At 42.8% G+C, this 22,044-nt stretch overlaps 1 protein-coding gene across 1 annotated transcript in view; it reads right to left on the bottom strand.

Moving 5' to 3' along the window:
* The window catches only part of CCDC171 (coiled-coil domain containing 171), a 72,427-nt gene that overhangs the window by 17,314 nt on the left and 33,069 nt on the right, over positions 1-22,044 (bottom strand). Inside the window, exons 8-15 of the mRNA XM_083184275.1 lie at positions 19,851-20,011; positions 18,519-18,657; positions 14,815-14,917; positions 8,695-8,798; positions 3,412-3,501; positions 2,547-2,747; positions 1,980-2,147; positions 601-789 (exon numbers count right to left, since the gene is read on the bottom strand). Of these exons, the coding sequence (XP_083040401.1) occupies positions 601-789; positions 1,980-2,147; positions 2,547-2,747; positions 3,412-3,501; positions 8,695-8,798; positions 14,815-14,917; positions 18,519-18,657; positions 19,851-20,011 (1,155 nt within the window). The remainder of the gene's footprint in view (positions 1-600; positions 790-1,979; positions 2,148-2,546; positions 2,748-3,411; positions 3,502-8,694; positions 8,799-14,814; positions 14,918-18,518; positions 18,658-19,850; positions 20,012-22,044) is intronic.

Here is a 22,044-nt window from a genome sequence, read left to right as displayed (position 1 = left end):
TCAACAGAATACCTAGCTTACTTAATTAACCCAACTGACTTTGATCAATAATTAAATGTGCTGCTGACAGCAGTGCCGGCACCAGCAAAGACTCCTTTTCTAAGAGACAATCAAAATAATATATGGGTATAAGATTAGAACCCAGTTTAATAAAAGATCATAAAAGTAACTAAAGCTAAAACTTTAAGAAGCACTTCAATTAGCCGTGAGTTGACCCCGCAGCTAATTGCCAGACAGACTAAAGTCTGTGAAAAGCCCCACACAGTAAAGTCTGTGAGAAAATCCAGAAAATCTGGTTGCAGTTCCCATGGAATCAGCGAGTTGCTGCGTGTGAGTCATGATTTTTCAGTGTGGGAAAAAAGCTAATTAATTGAATAGCCTTTCCCATCACTGTGGTATTGAATACCTCCCTAGAAGTTATATTCTCACAAAAAATTAAAGCCACACTGATTCATCACTTGTATTATATAATATGTCAAATATAACAGCTGATTTGAAATCCATATTTAATACTGAGCTAGCAAGACACAAACCTAAATATTTAAAAGCAAAAGCATTTACAGAGCATCAGACATACAAGGCAATGTAACAGTCTTGTACCTGTGCCCTTGCATGAAGTTCCCTAAGGAGGGCAGAATAATGCTCTTCTAAATCCTTGTTTTGTTTCTGCCAAGTATGGTGCTCTGCTTTCCACTGCTCAGATAGCTTCTTGAGTGAGCCTTCGTGGCTCTGCTGCAGATCTCTCAGTACATCAGCCTTGTTCTTGCAGACATCTTCTAAATTAGACACCTAATCAAGGAGACAGAGCGTTAAGATACAATTAACTTCAAAACAACTTATTGCCAATATTGGGTCAAACAATTCCTAGACTTAGGTTTATATGGCATCCAGTGGTGGGATTCAGCCGGTTCGCACCGGTTCTGCAGAACCGTTTCCTAATATATGATCGGTTCTGCAGAACCAGTGGCTAAGAAGCGCTGCGGAGGCTCACAAGTTACTTGAAGCAGCTATGACAGCCGAGCAGAGAGCTGCATGCTGCCCGGCTATATACTGGTAGCAGGTACGCGCCAACGTCTGCAACTATTCTTAATGCTACTGCTGGACCGCGAGCCAATAGGAGCTTGCGGTCCTGCAGCCAATAAGGAGCGGTAATGGGAGCTTCTTATTGGCTGCCGGCCGCAAGCTCCTACTGTCTCTCGGTCCAGCGGGAGAATTCAAAATAGCCGCGCAGACCTGCTTTCAGTATACAGCCGGGTAGCACGCAGCTCTCTGCCCGGCTGTCACAGCTGCTTATGTGGCACCCCGTCTCCTGTCCACCAGTTACCTACCCACCACGAGCAGCCATCAACTGCCGACCGAACAGATGCCCGCACGTACCCGCACTGTGGGCACCCTGCCACTGATTTCCACCCCTTTTACACTAAGGGACTTATAACCCCCTTCCTTCAGGGCTCACAGAGACCAAGTCACCTGGCCTAGTTAAGCCCCCTGAGTTAAGGACCCCGGTTGCGGCCCTCGGGAAGCCCCTTGGTATCCAGCATGAAGCCCCTTGGTATCCAGCATGAAGCGCCTGGCATCGAGCAACACCCCCCTAGCAATGAGCATGTAGGTAAGTGGCACATGTTTCAAATATGTAATGGACATCATGGTGTGCTGCAAAATGAGTAACTGGCATCACGGCGTGTAGCACAATGTGCAATGGGCATTACGGTGTGTGGCCTTATGTGTTATTGGCATTATGGCGTGCGGCTATATGTGCAATGGGCATTAGGACATATAACCTCTTGCTAATTTATTTGAATCCCACCACTGATGGCATCCCAAAATCAATCAAATCTAAATGGCATGATTTTAATTTTATTTATTTTTCTAAGATTTAAATAGCAGCAATAATTAAAATGAGCAGGGTTAGTAAGTGATACAATATTACGAGAGACAGACATGTCGCATTGAATGAAAGTGAGCTGGACACGATTTACCTTCTCATTAGCTCGGTTTAAGTCTGAGATCAGGACATCTACATTTTCCTGCAAAACCAAGCAGAGTTCTGGCCAAGAAAAATTATCCAGCATGCAATCCGGTTGTTTTATAAGCACACACCCTGCTACCAGGCGCTGATATAAACAGTGCAGAAATGATAACTTCTCCTGAAAAGGAATATAAATATATAAATAAAACAGCCACAAAAACAGCTGACGGCTGTCAATCACTAAGCAAATGTCCATCTATCGTCTGATAATCATTCAGGCTGCGATCTGGATCAGGCCCAATAACCCCTTTCACCTATATCAAAGGAAGTTCATCCGCCAATGACTGCTCTCTCCTGCCAAAGGGTACTGCACCCTAGTATCAGACATTTAAAAAAAAAAATACACACAATAAAGCAATAAGAAAGCCTATACTAGCCAAAGCTCCGTACACATCAAATGATCGTGCATACCAATAAGACCCATCTCCATTTAATGACATTTGATTCAACTACAGTAGAAAGTTTCAACAGCAGCTTCAGTTTTAAATAGCCGCATTCAGCAAACATTAGTGAGTACCTCTTTATCCTTCTGGAATGCCATGGACATCTTTTGTATTTCACTATCAGATTCTGAGCCTCTACGTTTCTCCTTCTCCCATGCATCTTGTGCTTTCACCAGCTCTGTCTGTAGTAGGGCTATTTGAGACTCTTTTTCGACACAAATTGCACTCATTCGGTGTAACTCCTTCTCATAAACCACTTGCTGAGATTGAGTGCTCTGAAGAAAAGTGATATTGAGAATAAAATAAAAAAATAAAAGCAGAAATCCTGCACTCAAATCAGGTAGGCAGCTTTATACCTGCCAGTTTGCCATCCACTATAAACCAACCAGGTGCATACAAAACAGAAAAAACACGTGGCGGCACTATGGGACTTGTAAATAGAGGAGTCCATGCACACCTGCTTAGCATCATATCCTAAAAGCTTTACTTTCATCAGGGATATATAAATATATTTAACATTTTCTGAATACAGTTAAGTTGGGTAGATACTCGACAATATTTTGAACAATTTTGCCGATTCCAGTGGGTCGGAACGACAAAATGTTATATTGTCTAGTGTCTATGCTCTACATCGCTGACGATGGACAGTCCGCACATTGCCAGTGACATAGTTTATAAATGCTGTTCAACGGAGGACATCGCAAATGAGAACCGTGCTACAAGATTCAGCATGGCACCCACTCCATCGCTACTGGAATTGGCCAACGTGCGTGCACTGGCCGATGCCAGCTCCACCGCCATGTTCTGTCCACCGTGATGTCGCCGGGGTCACATATTAGATAGTGTGTACCCAGCATTACTGTTAAAAATGCTCACCTTGACAAAAGTAAACAGATAAAAATCTAGATTTAATATAAAGAAAATCACTGGCATGAATACCTGAAGATTTTTATACATAGATTGTATCAACTGTTTGGAAGACTCCAGCTCTTCTGCCATCTCTGCACAGTCCCGTTTTTTCGTTTCCAGCTGTTCGAAAATAGTAAAAGTTTTATTGTAAGTGTGTATACAATAATCCTAGCACAGCAATGTCTGTTGGAACATGCTTTGCGATGTTTTTTAACAAGTTTTTCTACACTAAAATCCATGAGTGCCGCTGTCTTTATTTCATCACTATATATGCCAATAGGTTGAGATGGAAAAGGTTGACATTGATTTGCTTGTGTTTTTTTGGTGTCGACATAAGTCCACGTGGACACCGTATAAATACTGCTTCGCTCGCTGCTGCTTCGGGCAGACTTATGTTCACCATTTAAGTCCATGTGGATAGTTAAGTAGGAAAAAACGCCTTTAAAAAAAATAATAAAAAGAAATACTAGTGTCGATCTTTTTCCTGTCAACATACTGCATGTCGACTTTTTTCATGTGTCAACCTTTTGCCTGTTGACCAACAGTGGTCGACCTTTAGACTGTCTACATAATTATTGTCAACCTATCGACCGCGTAGCATATGAGACTAGAGAAATATAATTTTGCTATATGTAATTTAGAAGATAACAGGTTATGAATTGTGCTCCATGTTAACATTTTATTTAAGATTATTTTAGAATTGATCAGATTTAAAACAAGGACAGTTTGAGGTCTATCAATGATCAGGGTCACATCTTCAAAAATCAAGGATTTTCAACATGTTTTCCCAATCTCTGCCAATTGTTGTATGGACCCCTTACTCCCCAAATCACAGCAGGATTCTTTTCAAAATGACCTGCCACCACTATTAGAGAAGTGAAGATCTAATGAGGTGTGCTAAGACCAATTACATATTTAAAAAAAAACTTTATTGTAAGAGCAGGAAATCATGAGAAAAATAGCTTATTGCTTCCATCATGGCATTGTCTAACACATGCTGACCCTGCCTTGCAGAAGATCAGAGCTAATCTCTTGAAGAATACTGCTTTAAACTAGGGGCACCACAGAAAAAGGGCACTAAAGGGTGTTCACAGTCCTAGATTTTTGCACATTAGACATACCTAGACAGTAAAAAGCAAAGCTTTTGTGAAAACAAAACCAAATAAATAAAAATCAGTATAATGGTGTGTACACACGGTGAGATTCCTTTGCTATTCGACTCCGATTTGATTGCTATGCAATCTTTGAATGGTATGTAAATAGCTCATGAGTTAGCATACTATCTACATTCAATTTGCACTATATAGTCATTGCTGCACTATTTGACTTTTCAATTTCAGCTCAATGGGAGCGTGCATCGAATCGGGTTAGAAAGCTTAAAAACATGTTCTAATCTTCATTCGATGTCTATCTATGCAATCCCGATTCGATTTTGAGGAGTGCCGGATGACTGACCGGCATTCGGGATTCCGACAGTCATTATCCCTGACTGCTAAAAGCCTGACAGACTGGCAGCGGCTATTCTCCCTTGTGGGGGTTCACAAACCCCATAGAGGGAGAATAAAATAGGTGGCAAGCATAGCGAGCCACTGCGCCCGCAGCGTGGCAAGCACAGTGAGCCCGCAATGGGGCTTCATTGCGCTCCCCCCACTGTCTGAGTCCCCGAAGTCTGGATTTCAATGTTGAGCTAATGACTGTCGGAATCCCGGCTGTCGGTGTGTTAAACTACACCCGATTTTGACAATATAGTCAAAATCAAATGTCAATTGTACCGTGTGTACACAGAATTAATGTAAATCAAAGCATCAATCTAATATGGCTGTGAGGGGGCTTGCTCTGCAAGAGAGTACAGCGTTAAAACAAAGTCATTCCAATCCACATAATATCCTGCCTTACCAGGACAATATAGCAAACAATATAAAAGATAGGTGGAGCTCAAAGGCACTATACCCCAATAATAATATATATAATACAGATGTACTGACAAAATACCATACTCCCTTTAGAAATCATGCCCACACAGGTACTTTTATATATCAAAAGCAAAAAGAACCTAGGGCAAACAGGATCACTGGCTATTCATGCAGAATAATATATTGGAGGAAAAGCAAGCCATTTGGAGAATTTTGGACAATTAATTCAGGAGGTTAAACTCCTCAAGATCCAGTTCCATTCAGCATCTGGTATGTCCTTAATGACTACCACTGACTTAGCAATAAGGAAGTTTAAGCCCTCAGATGGCACAAGAGGAAAAAGTGGAACAAAAAAATGTGAAACGAGAGGAGGAAGCAATAAGGGGTGATCCTCATCAAATTGGGCCCCAAGAATGTGCAGAGAGAATTAAAAAAAAAACAGGAGACAGAAATTGCAAATTCAGGATTACAAGTGAATAAAGGCCTTCATGTGTTGAGCACAGGGTTTAATATATGGGCTCAACGGGTAGCTTCCCAAAGGCCCCCAAATTCTAGGGGCCTTCGAGCTGGGACAGACTGGGTTGTGGGCATCTGCTTTGTGAGCTTCTTGGGAGGTAGTAGAGAATGCTGCCTGGTCGCTCTGATTGTGAATCAGAGCGGCCAGGCAGCATTCTCTTCCTACTTTCCAGCCTGCTGCCAGAAAGTAACTGGCTGTCAGCATGCTGATTGGTGGATAGCTGGAACTATCCACCAATCAAGAGTTCTGATAGCCAATCACTGTATGGAAACAAGAGGAGATATGGCACAGCACCACAGGAGGGGCATGTTCTCCACCGGGAGAAGCCCCCAAGGAGGAGGTATGTCTCAGTATCAGGGGGCAGTGGTGGTGGACCCCAGCCCAGAGAGGGCCCAACTCCACCCCTAGGCCTCACTGACACTACTCCACCCCCCCCCCATGCATGCTGGCTCTCCCTACAGCCGTGGCTCCAGCTAGGGCCCCTGACACGCTGCCCCCCCCCTCCCCATATACCCTAGCCCCACAGCAGGACAGCCTCATGATCCATCCATGCTGGGTGACTCATGAGGGTGCTGAAGGAGAGATGGCCTGCTGAGCCCCCTGTACTGTTACTGTTTAACTGCTACCTAACTGGCTGTTGCACAGAAACCCAAATCTAATTCCTAGTATACGCAAATATACCTGGCCAAATAAAGCGGATTCATTATGTGAATGGGTGTGGAGGGGCCCCAAATGCATTACTTTGCCCTGGGCCTACAATGTGGTTGAGCAGACAGTTGGTGGTTAAATAAAAAAGTGTGTCAGATCAAGAACACCACAGCTCAGCAAATTCAGTGCAGTATTCAAGACGGAAGAAGTCTGCCATCTAATAAGAGCCACTACATGATTTTAAATTGTATTGTTTGTCAACTGCTTACAATAACAACTATACAGTATATCCTCACTGACAAACCTAGAAACAGTGATAGAAACAGGCTGCAAGCATTCCACACAGTTAACATACCCTATCGGGATTCTTAGCATCAGAATGCCACTGTCATTTTTCTAACTGCTGGCATACCGACCACTGGCCATCCGTATGTATTTCCAAAAACAGGAATGGCAATCGATATAACAAAAGAAAAAAGTCTTGGAAGAGAAAAAGCCGATATCTCGGGGTTGGAAGAATCTTTGAAATGTATTATCCTGTAACACAAATTAGCACCGAAACCGGAAGTCACGGAGCGACGTTTGGAACGCAAACCCGGAAGTGCGGTCTGGAACGCAGAGCACTTCCGGGGGCGCGAACCAAACGGACGCCCGGATTGGCTGTTATTTGATTTAGAGCATCAGGAGAGTGGTATAAATACTGCCACGAGCTAACAGGCACATCATTCAGCCTGAGGAAGGAGAGTGGACCTCTCCGAAACGCGTTGCAATTTTGGACACTGATGCACTTTATGGACTCAGCACCTTGCATGCACTAGCACTTTGTGACCGGGAACCAGATGCCCTAAGCCCTCTGCGGTGGTGCCGCAGACTTGGACGCAAGCAATAGCCCACCGCAACCCCAATCCAGGGTGAGGTATCTTTGTTCCCATTTCCCGGCTCCTACTGCATGTTTTTGGTCCTGTTATTAAGTTTACCTGTTAACATTGCAAAATTATCTTTGCATTTGTTTTTATACCTTTGAAATTAAAAGATCATTATATCTACTTGGTCTGTAACATTTTTTATGGTCCTGCGCCAGAGCTATTCATTTATTCTGTTTGCCAAAAACAGGAATGGCAGCAACACAATACATTTCAGGGTTCATATAATTTCACTGGGATGCTCCCATTTATGAATAACTGTGCTTAACTGCACTATATGCACAGCAAAAGACAAGAGAACTCAGCATTTGAGGACATAATAATCAAAGATGTTTGGGCAGAGTAGCTCATCAGGTGTTGAATTCCCTTGTACACCTTCTAGCCAGAGAAGGACTCCTTTTTCAAACATGACAAAAAGGCACTAGTGTAGTGGTTCCCAAACTATGTGCCGTGGCTCCCTGTGGTGCCTTGGAACACTTGGCTGGGGCCAAGCCAAGGGTTGGTGGTTCAGGACCAATTCAAATTATTTATGGTCATTTATTTATGGACAAAACCAGTGCTGGTGTCTGCCAATCATAAAATATGTGTACAAACAGATGCAAATCCTGCCCTTTACCACTTAACACATCTAAAGTATCACATTTAAACAAAATCTACTTAATTTTATATTTTTCTAATAAGAGTGGAGTGAAAAAATTTTGATACTCTAGGGTGCCGGGATTCAAAAAAGATTGGAAACCCCTGCCCTAGTGGTTAATATTCTGCTATCAAATTCTACATCTCTATACTGTAAACTGTCATTATATACTATTTTATATAAACTTTTAAAGAAAAAAAAAACCAACATTTTAGTGTCCGTCTTTACATGGTGCAATTTTGCTTGTGATTTGATCAGGATCGAATCGAATGGCAAGCAAAATGCATTCGATTTGGAGTATATAGTACAGAGCTGTACTATATAGTCTTGCCTGCACAGTCTATTTTTCTATTCAATTTCGATGCCGCACATCGGGATCGAGTCGGCATTGAATGTGGCTGAATACCGTTCGATGTCCATTCAATTTCTATTCGATTTAATATTCAATTTTGCTTATATAAGCAAAATCGAATAGAAAAATCGACTAAATCGACCAGTGTGTACACTGTGTTACTCTACAAATTACAAAAAATTGATGACAGCAGTGATTTCTATTTCTTTTGCTGACATGCTGGCAATTCTCAATTCCACAATCCCGGTCCTTTGAAATGAGCTGGAACAAAAGTACAGTAGCACAGAGGATGGTTGTTAAGAGCCAAAAAGTGGTAATCTAACCTCATTAGACGTGCTGTCTAGCTTGTTCAGGTAATCCACCAAGGTATCTCTTAAGGCCTCAATAACAGCAGGTCCAGCAGGTTTAGATTTATCACTGCAAGTCCCTAAGAGTATAAAACAATAATATAGTAACATGGAGTAAATAATAATGAAAGAAATGCATACATAGGATACAGACAAAATCAAAGGTAAATTCAAATAATTTGTAGATAAATGTATTTTATTTATTAAACAATTCACCGGAAATGAAAACAATGCCCATTAGGCACAGTGCATGAAATCAAGGAGAAGTAATGTGATTTTTATATTTGTGTTAAATCCTTTTCTGATTCCATCTGCAGGACACTGAACCTTGGATTGGACGAGGGGACGGTAGGAGCTGGCATTTATTAGACTAATATACCTTTAAGACGACCACCAGCATCCCTAGGTCATCAGAACAATGTTAGTGTTCCCGCTAGGCTGTTTTAGCGGGGCACTGCGCCCTGCCCAATTTTTAAAGGGCAAAATGCGCCCTGCCCCTCTCGCAGCACCCCGCTAAAACAGCCTCACGGGGAAGCCCAGCATCGCCGTAGACGGCGATGCCTGGCGCTTCCCCGGCAGCACAGTGGCTTCGGAGGGGCCGGGCCCGCCCCCTTTGATGACAATGGCGGCCCAAGCACGCCCCTTTCATGACGTCGGCGGCGGCCCGGGCACGCCCCCAGCTGTGACGTCGGCGTGCCCGGTCTGCCCCCCAGCGCACTGCCCGCTGTCACTCCTAGAGTGAACACTAAATGTCATAAATAGCACTAAAGTGAACAACATTATGTAACTTCTAAACCAAAAAGAACTAACCCATGATCACAGATTTGAAAGTCATTTTGCATATATATAGAGATCGACAATGATTTCCCTTAAACTGCCTATAAAACTGAATTATATAATGCAGACACAATAAACGATAACCATAGCGTTTAGTGATTTAATCGAGTCCCTGCTCCATAGCTGGGGGGTAAACACCAACAACCTGCAGGAGCATTCATCGTTCAGATGGATTAAAATATTCCATAGCGTATAAGTAATTTAAGTGCCAAATCATTTTTTCAGATTAAATTAAGCACATTTTTAACACAAAGTACATAAATCTTGATTTTTCTTTAATCAAATATGAGAAAACTGGACCATGGAACATACAAAACCTTTATCTAGAGGAGGGTGCTCTCATAAAAACATGGAATACTAAATCTTCTGTCCAAAACTAGCATCCTTGGGTATGAAAACAAGCAGGTGGTAAAGCTTGGTGAAGGTGTGGAAAGAAGGCAAGGTGGACAAACAGTACAACTGTTCTAAAAAAAAAAAAAGCCTCTGCACCGCATAGCTCAGGAAGCCCTGGTAGATTGCCATGACACCTGCCCTGGAGCTAGCCACCCCCACGATAGTGTAAGTCTGAAGGATAACTAAGTGGATACACAATTCAATAGTGTGCGTCCCAGCAGGCCAATGTTCATAAGAGCACCAGAAGAGAATCTGTGTGCTAAAGTGAGAAGGTCTTGTGCAAATACAGTCAGGCCACATACAAAAGAACCAAACCCTCAGGATCCTCGGAAAAATTAGAAGAAAGACAGAAAACAGGAAGAGCAATCTGATATTAATATGAAAATATGAAAACAACTTTTGACTGGATTTACAGAATTTTATTATCTGATCCACGTGCAAGACAAGTTAAGGCAACTTGCAAAAAAGATTTCAAGCTCTGAAACTCGTTGGTCAGACGCAATGTGCATCAGAAAAACAAGCTTCCAGTTTATAACCTTGAGCACAATGGATTCCAAAGCCTTAAATAAAGCCTTTGGAAGAGTTGACAGGAACAGACTCCAATCCCAAGAAGCCACTGCAAAAAGCTACACACTTTCAGAAGCAGAGCCAACCTGCCTTTAAAGTTAAGAGACCATGCAAAAACCAGAACCTTCAGTGACTTCGGGCAAAGGCCCACCTCCAAACCATCATAATGGAAGGAATCATGAAAGGCAAAACAGAAGAACACTTTATCATTTCACACCACATAAGGTAAAGTCTCCACACTCAGTGGCAGTTTCTAGCCATACAACATGGTCTTTATAATGCTGGAAGTAAAACATTTGGCCTTCACGAAAATAGCTTTAATGCCATGCCATTAGAGTCAGATGAGGAAGGTCCCTGTGTAGGAAAGGAACCTGGAAGGTGCCAATCTGGACCCATGTTCAGTTTGACTGCATTAGCATATAAGTATCTCCAAATCTGGAGCAAGCAGAAAATAAAAAATGGTACTCTTTACCTAGAACGGCGCCCATCGCGACCATCGTATGCACTAAAAAACGGGTGCGATGCGATGCCCGCGATTTCCCATAGGGATCAATGTTAAAAGTGAGATTGGACGCGATTTTAGTGTTCAATGCCTCAATGCCCGCGATTTTTCCATAGGAAACAATGTTAAATGGGCCACAGAGCCCTAATAGTCCCCCTGAAGCAGGGCTGGGCAACACTGGCCCTCCAGATGTTAATGAACTACACATCCCAGGATGCTTTGCATTAGTTTTGCTATGTGGCCATGCTGAAACTGATGCAAGGCATGCTGGGATGTGTAGTTCATCAACATCTGGAGGGCCGGTGTTGCCCAGCCCTGCCCTGAAGTCTTAAATGGCCCCCACAATTTTTAACGCCACCCCACGATCAACGTGAACCCGAAGCGTGGCGAGCGCAACGAGCCCGCGAGGGGCGGCGGTACGCGTCCTCCGACCTTTTAATACCCCCACTATCCACGTCGGCGTGGAGTTGAGAATAGAATAGTGTGGCGAGCGCAGCGAGCCACCGAGCCCGAAGCGCGGCGAGTGCAGCGAGCCCCGCGAGGGGACGCGGATACCTTCACAGGTAAACGCGTCCCTTCGCGGGCTTCACAGGTATCCGCGTCCGCTCGCCACGCTTCGGGCTCGGTGGCTCGCTGCGCTCGCCACACTATTCTATTCTCAACTCCACGCCGACGTGGATAGTGGGGGTATGAAAAGGTAGGAGGACGCGTACCGCCGCCGCTCGCCACGCTTCGGGTTCACGTTGATCGTGGGGTGGCGTTAAAAATTGTGGGGGCCATTTAAGACTTCAGGGGGACTATTAGGGCTCTGTGGCCCATTTAACATTGTTTCCTATGTAAAAATCGCGGGCATTGAGGCATTTAACACTAAAATCGCGTCCAATCTCACTTTTAACATTGATCCCTATGGGAAAATCGCGGGCATCGCATCGCACCCGTTTTTTATGTGCATGCGATGGCCGCGATTTTTTGCCCGCGATGCCAATCGCGGGCGCCGTTCTAGGTAAAGAGTACCGAAAAAATAATCATATTAAGACTAAATATCCACAGCAAAAAGCACTTGGAACTCTGGAATGGACATAAACAAAGGAAAATTGTAATAATGGAAAGTCTACTGTTAGACCCCACCACCACACACCTCTGGGTGAAGAGATTTGTATGCCTGCAGAGAAAGAAAATCTCACAATTTTCCACCCTTGTTATTACCACAGGTGATATTGTCTTGGTAAGAGGCAAATCTGTCAGTAATATTTGAGCCCTTTCATCATCATCATCATTTTGTGGCTCAGGGTACCTCCCTGATTACTGGCAATGTTGTGGCATAGTCTGATTGGTCATCACAAGCTCTGAAACGTTGATGCGAAGAGCAGACTCTTGCAAAGACCAAAGGCATTGCAGGTGCAAAGTCACCACCCCCAACCCAAAAGGCTGGCAATCATGGTCACTGCCTCACAAATGTACTCTGCATTGCCTCAGAGTTGTTCTGCTAAATCCAGCATATCTTCCTTATTAACATCAATCTGAAGTCCATGAAGCTGGTCTGACCAATTCTTTATGGCTCTAGCCACACCTGCTGCAGCCAGAATTGGCCAAATGGACATTTTTCCATGCATAAAAATAGAGGGAGGCACCTCTCCATATTGGAATCTTCTTCTTCTGGACATAGTGGTTATTTTAATATTGCCTTTGCAGGGGGAGTATAGGTACCAGCAGGCCTTAATGGCACAAATGCTGGTACTTGTGGTTCTCCAAATACCAGCATGTGGAACAGGCATTCTGGTACTTAATGCACAAGCGATCAACCCGCACTGCCAAGGCCTGGGGGTCTCCACTTACCAGAGAACTCTCTTGTTGGGCTGAATAGTTAGGGTGGGTAATTCTCTGGCCAGGAGACCCAGCTAGTGTGTCCCCTGGCTATAGCATTACACCCGATGCTAATCCCTAAAATACGGGTAACCCCCTACTCATATAGTCCCCCATATTTTGGAAATCAGGGCTGACTCCAAGAGCCCGGCGTGAATTCTAAAAATACAGGGGGGTCCCCCTATTCATTTTTCCTGCCAAAAACTGCATCCTGCTAAAACGCAATTTGTGAACACAAGACGGTGTATCCTGCCAAACAGTTCCTGTTCAACTGCATCCTGCTAAAATGCAATGTGTGGCCCAAGCCTTAAATTAAATTTTAAATAGCAAGAGCCCAGTTTGCGCAGGCATTCTGAAAGAAACTGAAGTTCCCGACAGATTGCTGGCCATTTTGAAGAGGAGAGCCATTATAAAACTGGCATATAGTGTTTGAACTAACAAAATCATTGTTGTCATTAACCTTATGATTGTTGAATAGGTATCCCAAATCAGAGCAAAGTGGGTGTAAATCACTGAAGAATTGAGAGCTGTATGCATCTAAAAGGTGGCTCAGAGTCTACTCTCTACATAACTCTTCCATGTTTTATATTCCACACTGGAAGAAAAACCTTCAAGCAAACATTTTACTATAATCATCATCATCAATTACCACCAAACTGTTCCTATTGGCCAAATATCCTATATTCTAATTTCATTTTGAACATGGGTTAGATGGGCTATTTAGGTGAAGATGAAAATAGCAGATATTTTCCAACAAAAATACTATGGATATCAGGGCAAGAAAAGTTAGCTCCATTAATTGCGAGAAAAAACACGAGGTGAGCTATTAATCAGTGATGTGCATAGTCACACATAACTGAACCTGCCCTTAAAAGCCAAGTTAAATAACAACCATTTTAAACAGATATTTAAGTCCCTACTTTACAAGTACAAAGTACCATCTACTTAATCATTTTGCATGTATTCTGGTGGGTAAAAGATGAAAAAGCTTACAGTCATAGATAGTTTTCGAGGTCTTATGTAACACCACCTGTTTGAATGTAAAAAAACAAACAAACACAGGATTTATTTACTAATAAACTATGTTTTGTAAAGAAGTGGGCAAGTAGTGTTTATCCTACTGCGGACAGGAACACTAGGATATGCAGAATTATAATTTCACACCTATAACTGCTTTTGAAATAAAATGTAAACTCATATATAATTTCACACCTATAACTGCTTTTGAAATAAAATTAAATAAAATGTAAACTCATATAACCTATAACTGCTTTTGAAATAAGATGTAAACTCATATAAGACAGTGATTGTATTGAACCACTAACTGTTCTGTGAGACCAGCTACAGCCCAATTACTAATGTTGTGTAATTTAATATCAAGCAATAAGTGAAATTTGAATTTGCTTTTATGTAATACACAGGGCACCTATATATTCTTGGTGTTTGTGATTAATGTTTATTTTGTATTTGCATTTGGGTATTCACTTTTTTTTGCAATTACAAACTGGACAAGCAAAATAATACTAAACATCATAAATGGTTATAGTGTCCTACATAACCTTTTTGAATCTGTGAACTTATATTTGCTGAAATATTTGGCTCAGTCCCATAAAAACATCTGTTCCCTTTGTAGGTACATTGAAAAGACCTTTCTCTCGGTTGGATTTGTGGTATAGTCTGCGTGCCCTTTCCTGACGGTTCTCCCAATGTACACAACCTGTAAATCAACTTATGGACTAACAGCAGCAGGTCCTCCGCCCATGGCCCTGTCCCAGCCAGCCGGACCAGTGGACTGCTGTGAGGACTGCTTCAATCATGTCATCAAATGACAACATGTGGGGCAGGGGCCTGAAGGATGCATCTGTACACTTCCCACAAAGGAGTCACTTTGAAACACTGACAGATGCATCTGTCACATTGCACCTTCAACTAACCTGATACACCATGGCTCGACACGTTACAGCTGTCCAGCAGTGTCTGCAGATCTCTCATGATACCTCCATAAGCCTCTTCCAGGGAGAACTGGTATTTCTTGGACTAAATTATGGATTAAAAAAAAAAAAAAAAAACGAAAAAAAAAACAACAATTTTGATACTGAAATACATACTGATATACATTCATCTGTAGTACTATTTCTCTAATTGTGCACAGCTGCAGATTTGCTGGTGATTTAGAATAATGAGTGCTTAAGAATATTCCTATTACTAATAGGAATAATGGTGAGATTTTTCATATCATACATAAGCTAAACATTTGCAAAGTACTTACCATTGTTTCTGCACAAGCTTAAAATGAAAGGATTTGATTACAGGAAGACGACTACCGGAGGGATGTAATACAGTCCAAGTCAGTTTGATGTTTGGGGTTCCGGGGCGAATGCTGACTTTTTTTTTTTTTTAAAGAGGCAATCCTTTGCCTTGTAAAAGATTACGGATTTAAAAAAAATGCTCAGGTTAGTCTGGCATCACGCACCTCCAGCAAATTCGGGCTGTATTACATCCCACTGTATATCCCCAAAGAGAGCACCACACCTTTGAGGACACATGGGTAAATTTTCTAAGATGGGAGTTCTATTCAAGATGGAATGTTACCCATAGCAACCAGATTCTAATATCTTCTAAAGATAATAATTAAGTAGAATCTGATCCCATAGTGTCTCCATCAGGACTTTGGCACAAGATGTTCTAAGGTGTTAACTCCTCCGTCTTGTACATGCCCTTACTGTTGCAGATCAGTTCTTCAATTTTCTTTTGCTCCTAGCACTGCTTTTTTTTCTGGGTGTGGTTAAGAATCGAATGCCCTTTTTTTTTTATATAGGATTGTCAGTCATTCTTTTTAATGTTTGTATTTGTTTTGCTAGAATGGCTTACTGCTGTATGACCGGAAAACACTCTGCACAACAAAGTGGGTAGAACTGCCACCGTCCCTATCCTATGGCAGGTATTCAATGAGAAATATTGCGATGCTCAACGAATCCTGTTTAGGATTTGCTCCCTCTCACCCTATGCAACACCGCTGGGGCTCGCTGCTCCTGACGGCAATTTTTAACCCCCGCGGCGAATGCCGCAGACAGCCGGGGGACGGCGGAAGGCATGGAGATGGAAGCCTCCCTGCCTGCGCCGGACACTGTGGGGGAGAAGGAGGGTTCCCAGGGACACAGGCAGCAGCAGCTGCCCCCTGGGGAGCTGGCAGGGGATGCGGTTAGGGAGCGCTGCGCTGGTCCCACTAGTGCATATGTAATGAGCGGGACCAGTGTGCAGTGAATATCTAATGAGCGGCTCCCTGCCCCTATGACGTCATGTGCAAAAAATAAATAAATGAAAAAAATAAATAAAAAAATTAAATATATATTCATGTGCTGCAAACACATGAATCCAAATAGCATGTCCCTTCACAAAAGGAAAATTTTTCCACAAACAGTGAATCGGATTTTCAGTGAAAAAGATTCACCGCAGAGAGCGAAAACAGCCCGATTAGCCGAAAAGAAAAAAACGGTGAATTGGGAGCACTGAATACTGCCCTTTGTCTGGCCTAGGCAAGGAGTGAGCAAAATGAAACAGAGAGGGAATGGCAGGCCTCTAAGGGTCTGTTTAGCCCTTTATAACCATGGATCAGCACTGGTGTGAGGTAGAGGATGCCTCAGTAAGCAATGAGCTGCTATTACAGTGCTGAGCAGATTACTGTGGCAACACTGGCACTGTCCACGGCTTTGGTTTCCTTGCTGAAATTCATTTTGAAAGAACATTGCCAGTGGCGCCTGTGTCCCCAGCAGTATCTCTAGCTGGAGTGGAACTGCATAATTTTAGTGTTTATAGGGTTTCTAATTTTACTGTGCTTGCTTGTGTATCTTTTTATGCTTTGTTCACCATTATATGTGCTTTGTATCTACCTTTACTTATTATCATTATGTTGCTTAGAGAGAGTCCAGGTCTTGGTCTTAGTCAACAGTGACTATTGTGAAGTATATGGTATGGGGTATACACTTTGTGTACAAGCTTGAAATAAGGACATTAAGCACTTCTAGTGGTAGAGATTTCAGAACGCAAATCCTTCCATATTTGGACATGGATCACTTGTCCACACAAGACATCGGACTTCAAATAAGGAATATAGGCTAGGTGTGGTGAGTATCAAACGTGCACTTCATAATAGCCCCCAAATATGGTACAGGTGAAATGCAGTAGTGTTAGAAAAAGCCAGGAAGTTTTTATATGGGCAACCAAACAGAATCTAATTCTTATTTATTTAGCACCTTCTAGAACAGGGGTGGCCAACCGGTCAGAGGTAAAGAGCCAAAAAATATCGGTAGTCAAGCTAAAGCCGGCATCATGCGCCCGCCGAAGGCGCGGCGTGGTCTATTTTGATCCCTTGGGTGGGTGTGATACAAATATGCCTCCAATAGTGCAGTGCCATATATACATATGCCATCAATAGTGCCAGATACACATATGCCCCCCACAGTGCCGGGTATGCCCCCACTGTGCCAGAAAGCTGGTATGCCCCCACAGTGCCAGAAAGCTGGTATGCCCCCACAGTGCCAGAAAGCTGGTATGCCCCCACAGTGCCAGAAAGCTGGTATGCCCCCACAGTGCCAGAAAGCTGGTATGCCCCCACAGTGCCAGAAAGCTGGTATGCCCCCACAGTGCCAGAAAGCTGGTATGCCCCCACAGTGCCAGAAAGCTGGTATGCCCCCACAGTGCCAGAAAGCTGGTATGCCCCCACAGTGCCAGAAAGCTGGTATGCCCCCACAGTGCCAGAAAGCTGGTATGCCCCCACAGTGCCAGAAAGCTGGTATGCCCCCACAGTGCCAGAAAGCTGGTATGCCCCCACAGTGCCAGAAAGCTGGTATGCCCCCACAGTGCCAGAAAGCTGGTATGCCCCCACAGTGCCAGAAAGCTGGTATGCCCCCACAGTGCCAGAAAGCTGGTATGCCCCCACAGTGCCAGAAAGCTGGTATGCCCCCACAGTGCCAAAAAGCTGGTATGCCCCCACAGTGCCAAAAAGCTGGTATGCCCCCACAGTGCCACAAACTGCTATGCCCCCACAGTGCCACAAACTGCTATGCCCCCACAGTGCAACAATCAGCTATGCCCCCACAGTGCAACAATCAGCTAGCGGGTTGGCTACTGATTGGTTGCAGGCCCGCAAGCTCTAATTGGTGGACGGCCCAGTCACAAGGATGCACAGTAAGGGGTAGGAGAGATGCGCGATGTGCGCTCTCCTCCCCTCAGAAGAAATGTGGAGATCGGGGAACCGGCAGCGGGCAGCAGTGGGAGCAGGAGCCGCACCATACAAGGGGGAGAGCCGCATGCGGCTCGCGAACCGCGGGTTGGCCACCCCTGTACTAGAAGATAATAATAGATATAAATGTATATCACATGGGGCAGTGCTATCCAAGCTGTTTATTGAAGTCTAGAAGACACACAAAAAAACAGTTAGCAGGCCACATAATGACAAGTAAGTTACTTGAAGTAACCCATATGATATAGAGATACATTTAAAGGTTCTTATTCTCTTCCACGGTTTGTTCTTACGGCCTGCACTTTACCACATCTACAAACATGAACAAGACATGACTAGTTTTTAAAATAACTACAAACTACAATGTGCTCTGCTTCATGGAGCAGAAATCCTCACCACTGCAAGGTCCTGCTCCATTGTAGCCAAGCTTTCCTCACTAGTCTTGAGCTTCCCAGAGAGATCTGTGATTTGCTGGTTTTTCATCTCAATTTCTGCTTTAAACTCATTTATCATGTAGGAAGACTCTGTCTCCAATCTGAAAATTAAAATGAAAAAAAGAAAAACCACATTTGACACAATGGAGATTTCATTGCAATTATTAATAGCAAGATTATTTTCTAAAATAGGTTCATGAAGGGGGCAGATAAATTTAGCGCTAAAATTCTCACAAATATTACCAGTAACAAACATTACTTATTTTTCCATGTACAAAATACAGTAGTAAACATAGGTAATATTTTTCTTGTCATAGTACCTGAAAGTGCTTGTAGCCACACATTGTACGAAGCTCCAGCATTACCTTATGCTAAACTGAATTCATCCATCACAATAGATTTAGAATTTATTTATATGAAATTAACTTAACCCAGTGGTTCCCAAACTTTTTTGAATCACAGTGCCCCAAAGTATCAAGATTTTTTCAACCATGACAACCATAGTGCAAAAGTTTTTTATTGATCAAATACAATGTTTATTTATTTAAGTAAATTGTGTTTTGATCTCATCCTTAGCGTCAATCATGTGGTAATGGCCTGGATTGACTTATGTAGGTCAACAATTTGCCTATAAAATTGGTCATATATATTTTGAATTAGTTATGGACTTCCAATCCAGGGCACCCCTGCAAGTCCGCCAAGGCACCCCAGGGTGCCATGGCACACAGTGTGTGAACCACTGGTTTAAAACATTCCACACATTCCAAAATCCATTAGTGCATTAGATTTGCAACACTATTCTGTACAAAACAGACTGGGGTCAGGAGAAAGACAATATGGTGCACGATAGTGTAGTGATTATTACTCAATTTTTGGGGATAAACAACATACCATTCCTATAATACTGGCAAGAAATGCACTTCTTACCTGTCGATGTATTACACAAAACAACATCTACATTAGGTTTGGTGGACCTTTAGGAGAATAGCTGTTTTTTCAGTTCATACACAGATGTTTACTATTATATTTACCATATATACTCGAGTATAAGCCTACTTTTTCATAAAAAAAAATTTATGCTGAAAAAGCCCCCCTCGGCTTATACTCGAGTGAGGGTCCCACTTGAGTCAATAGGTTTTATCATTTTTTTGTTGTAAAATTAGGTGCCTCGGCTTATATTCGGGTCGACTTATACTCGAGTATATACGGTAAATGCCCAAATATTAAGATGAATTTGACCCCAGTAATTAATCACAAACTTCATGCTCATCAAATTCGGTATCATGACACTTACGCCTGGAGCCTGTCTGACAGTTCTTGAGCAGTGCCTTTCTCTCTGATGTAGGCAGTTTCCACCTCATTGAATTGATTTTTTATGAGATCTAAATCTGTAGCGGTTTGTGCGTGGCTAGCCTTTTCCACTTGTAATGAGCCTTCCAGATCTCGAATGCGCAACTGGGAACATAAGAAAGTAATGAAAGTAGAAGTCACAAAAGGCATTTTCTGGTACAATTCATTGTGAAAATATTGCAATGCACTCATAACAGACACACATAGGGCGGTATTCAATGAGCCTGATTCGCCATGTTTTTATGGCGAATTTGTGCTGTTTGGCGAATTTTTGACAAAAACGGTGAATCACCCTATTCAATGACCACATGGCGAATACATTTGAAGGTTTTTTTCGCCATGATTCACCGAGTAGCAATCGCTATCTTTTTATGGTGAAGTGGAATGTGAACTTTTTAAATAAAGTGTTTTGTTTTTTACATTTGGTGTAAAAAAATCAGGAATTTTATTCTGAGGACGGGCATGCTATTTTTATTCATGTGCTGTAAGCACATGAATATATATTTAATTTAAAAAAAATTTTTTTTTTTTTTACACAGCAGCCAGCAGGGGGCGCCGGAGCCGAGCCGCTCATTACATATTCATATATTCACTGCACCCGATCATTACGATCGGGTATAGTGAATATAGGTCCCCTGCTGGCACCCCCGGGGGGCAGCCTGTGCTGCCTGGCACCCGGGGAGCCCACCTAACCCCCACAAACGTTCTGGGCTAGGCAGAGAGACTTCCATCTCTCTACCTGCCACCGTCCTCAGGCTCCCTGCGGCAATCGCCGCAGGAGCTCATATTCGCCAGTCAGGGGCAGCGAGCCCCTGACACGTTGAATACCGGAGCCCGCCGGCTCCGGAACGTGGCGAATGTGCAGCGAATCCTAAAAAAGATTCGCTGCACCTCGCCGGTATTCTCATTGAATACCGCCTATTGGAAGAAGCCATTTAGTGGTTGCATCAATGGTAGTCAGTTCAAGTTTTGCCAAACAATTGTGTAACTGTGATTGGTTTGACAAAGTCGTTACATTTTCCAAAATAATAATATGAATGCACTATAAAGACTAGTCACTGTGAATACAAAATAGTAATGCTTTATTATAACTGAATTCTATAGTGATTTTTTTTTTAACATCTTAAAGAAAATGGTCTACAACTGAGAAGGAACAGTTTGTTAAGACCCCCATCCACTAGTGTGATTTTGGCACTTTTCATTAGATTGAGGCATCTGGCCAAGAAATCGGATGAAAAGGGCACAAATTTCGTTCTGATGCGTGATCCAGTACACATCGGATTGGAGCCAGAGATCATCCCTGTTGCACCAAGGATCCATCAGATCCAGCACCCAGGAAAAGGACTGCATACGATACATTGTATGCAAAACTACATACTTGAAATCAGTAGTAAGTAAATTTACACAATACATTGTATGCAAAACTACATACTTGAAATCAGTAGTAAGTAAATTTACACAATACAATTAATCGAACAATGACAGATGGTCCTAAAATTGGCCCCAACACCTAAGCAAAGGGTTACTGATTTACCACCACATGCTCTATTTTAGGATAGCACTGTGGTTAGGCTCTGCTTATGAGCACAGGTGTGCTGTGTATGAGTTTTATGTCCTACATACAGCTCACATGCACACAGGTTGCAGAATAGCAGGTAAATCAACATATAATCCACAGCTTCACTCATTTAAAACACAAAGCACTGAGGTAAGCAAAAAGCACAAATTAAATTAGGCTGTATGGCACTACTGCTATTAGGTGAACAATTCGGTATGAACATTATGGCAGATTAAGGTTTAGGCATTTAGCAATGTATGAAATGTAGAGCTATGGATTTGTATTGTACCCTATCAGTGTAATGCCGGAAACATGACTTGTACAAAAATCTTGTTTTAGTACTTCTGGAACCAGTAACAAATACGGTACTTGTGTATTATCAGGGCGCCCGATGTATTGTAAATCGTATACGATATCGCATCCGATTTATCGGCCGATTTTTGTCTGATTCGATCTGCGATGCGATTTAGCGGCCGATTTGTATCCGATTTTTGGCCATTTCCTGCCGATGTGCATGCTATTCCATCCTTGCACACCCCCAGGTACTATGCGATGGTATGCGATGCGTTGTTCGGGAAAA

This window comes from Crinia signifera, chromosome 1 (assembly GCF_055691185.1).
Source record: "Crinia signifera chromosome 1, ASM5569118v1, whole genome shotgun sequence".
In the NCBI taxonomy this organism is placed as follows: Eukaryota; Metazoa; Chordata; class Amphibia; order Anura; family Myobatrachidae; genus Crinia; species Crinia signifera.
The sequence above is the reverse complement of the archived record's forward strand: the minus strand, read 5'-3'. Positions and strand labels throughout refer to the sequence as shown.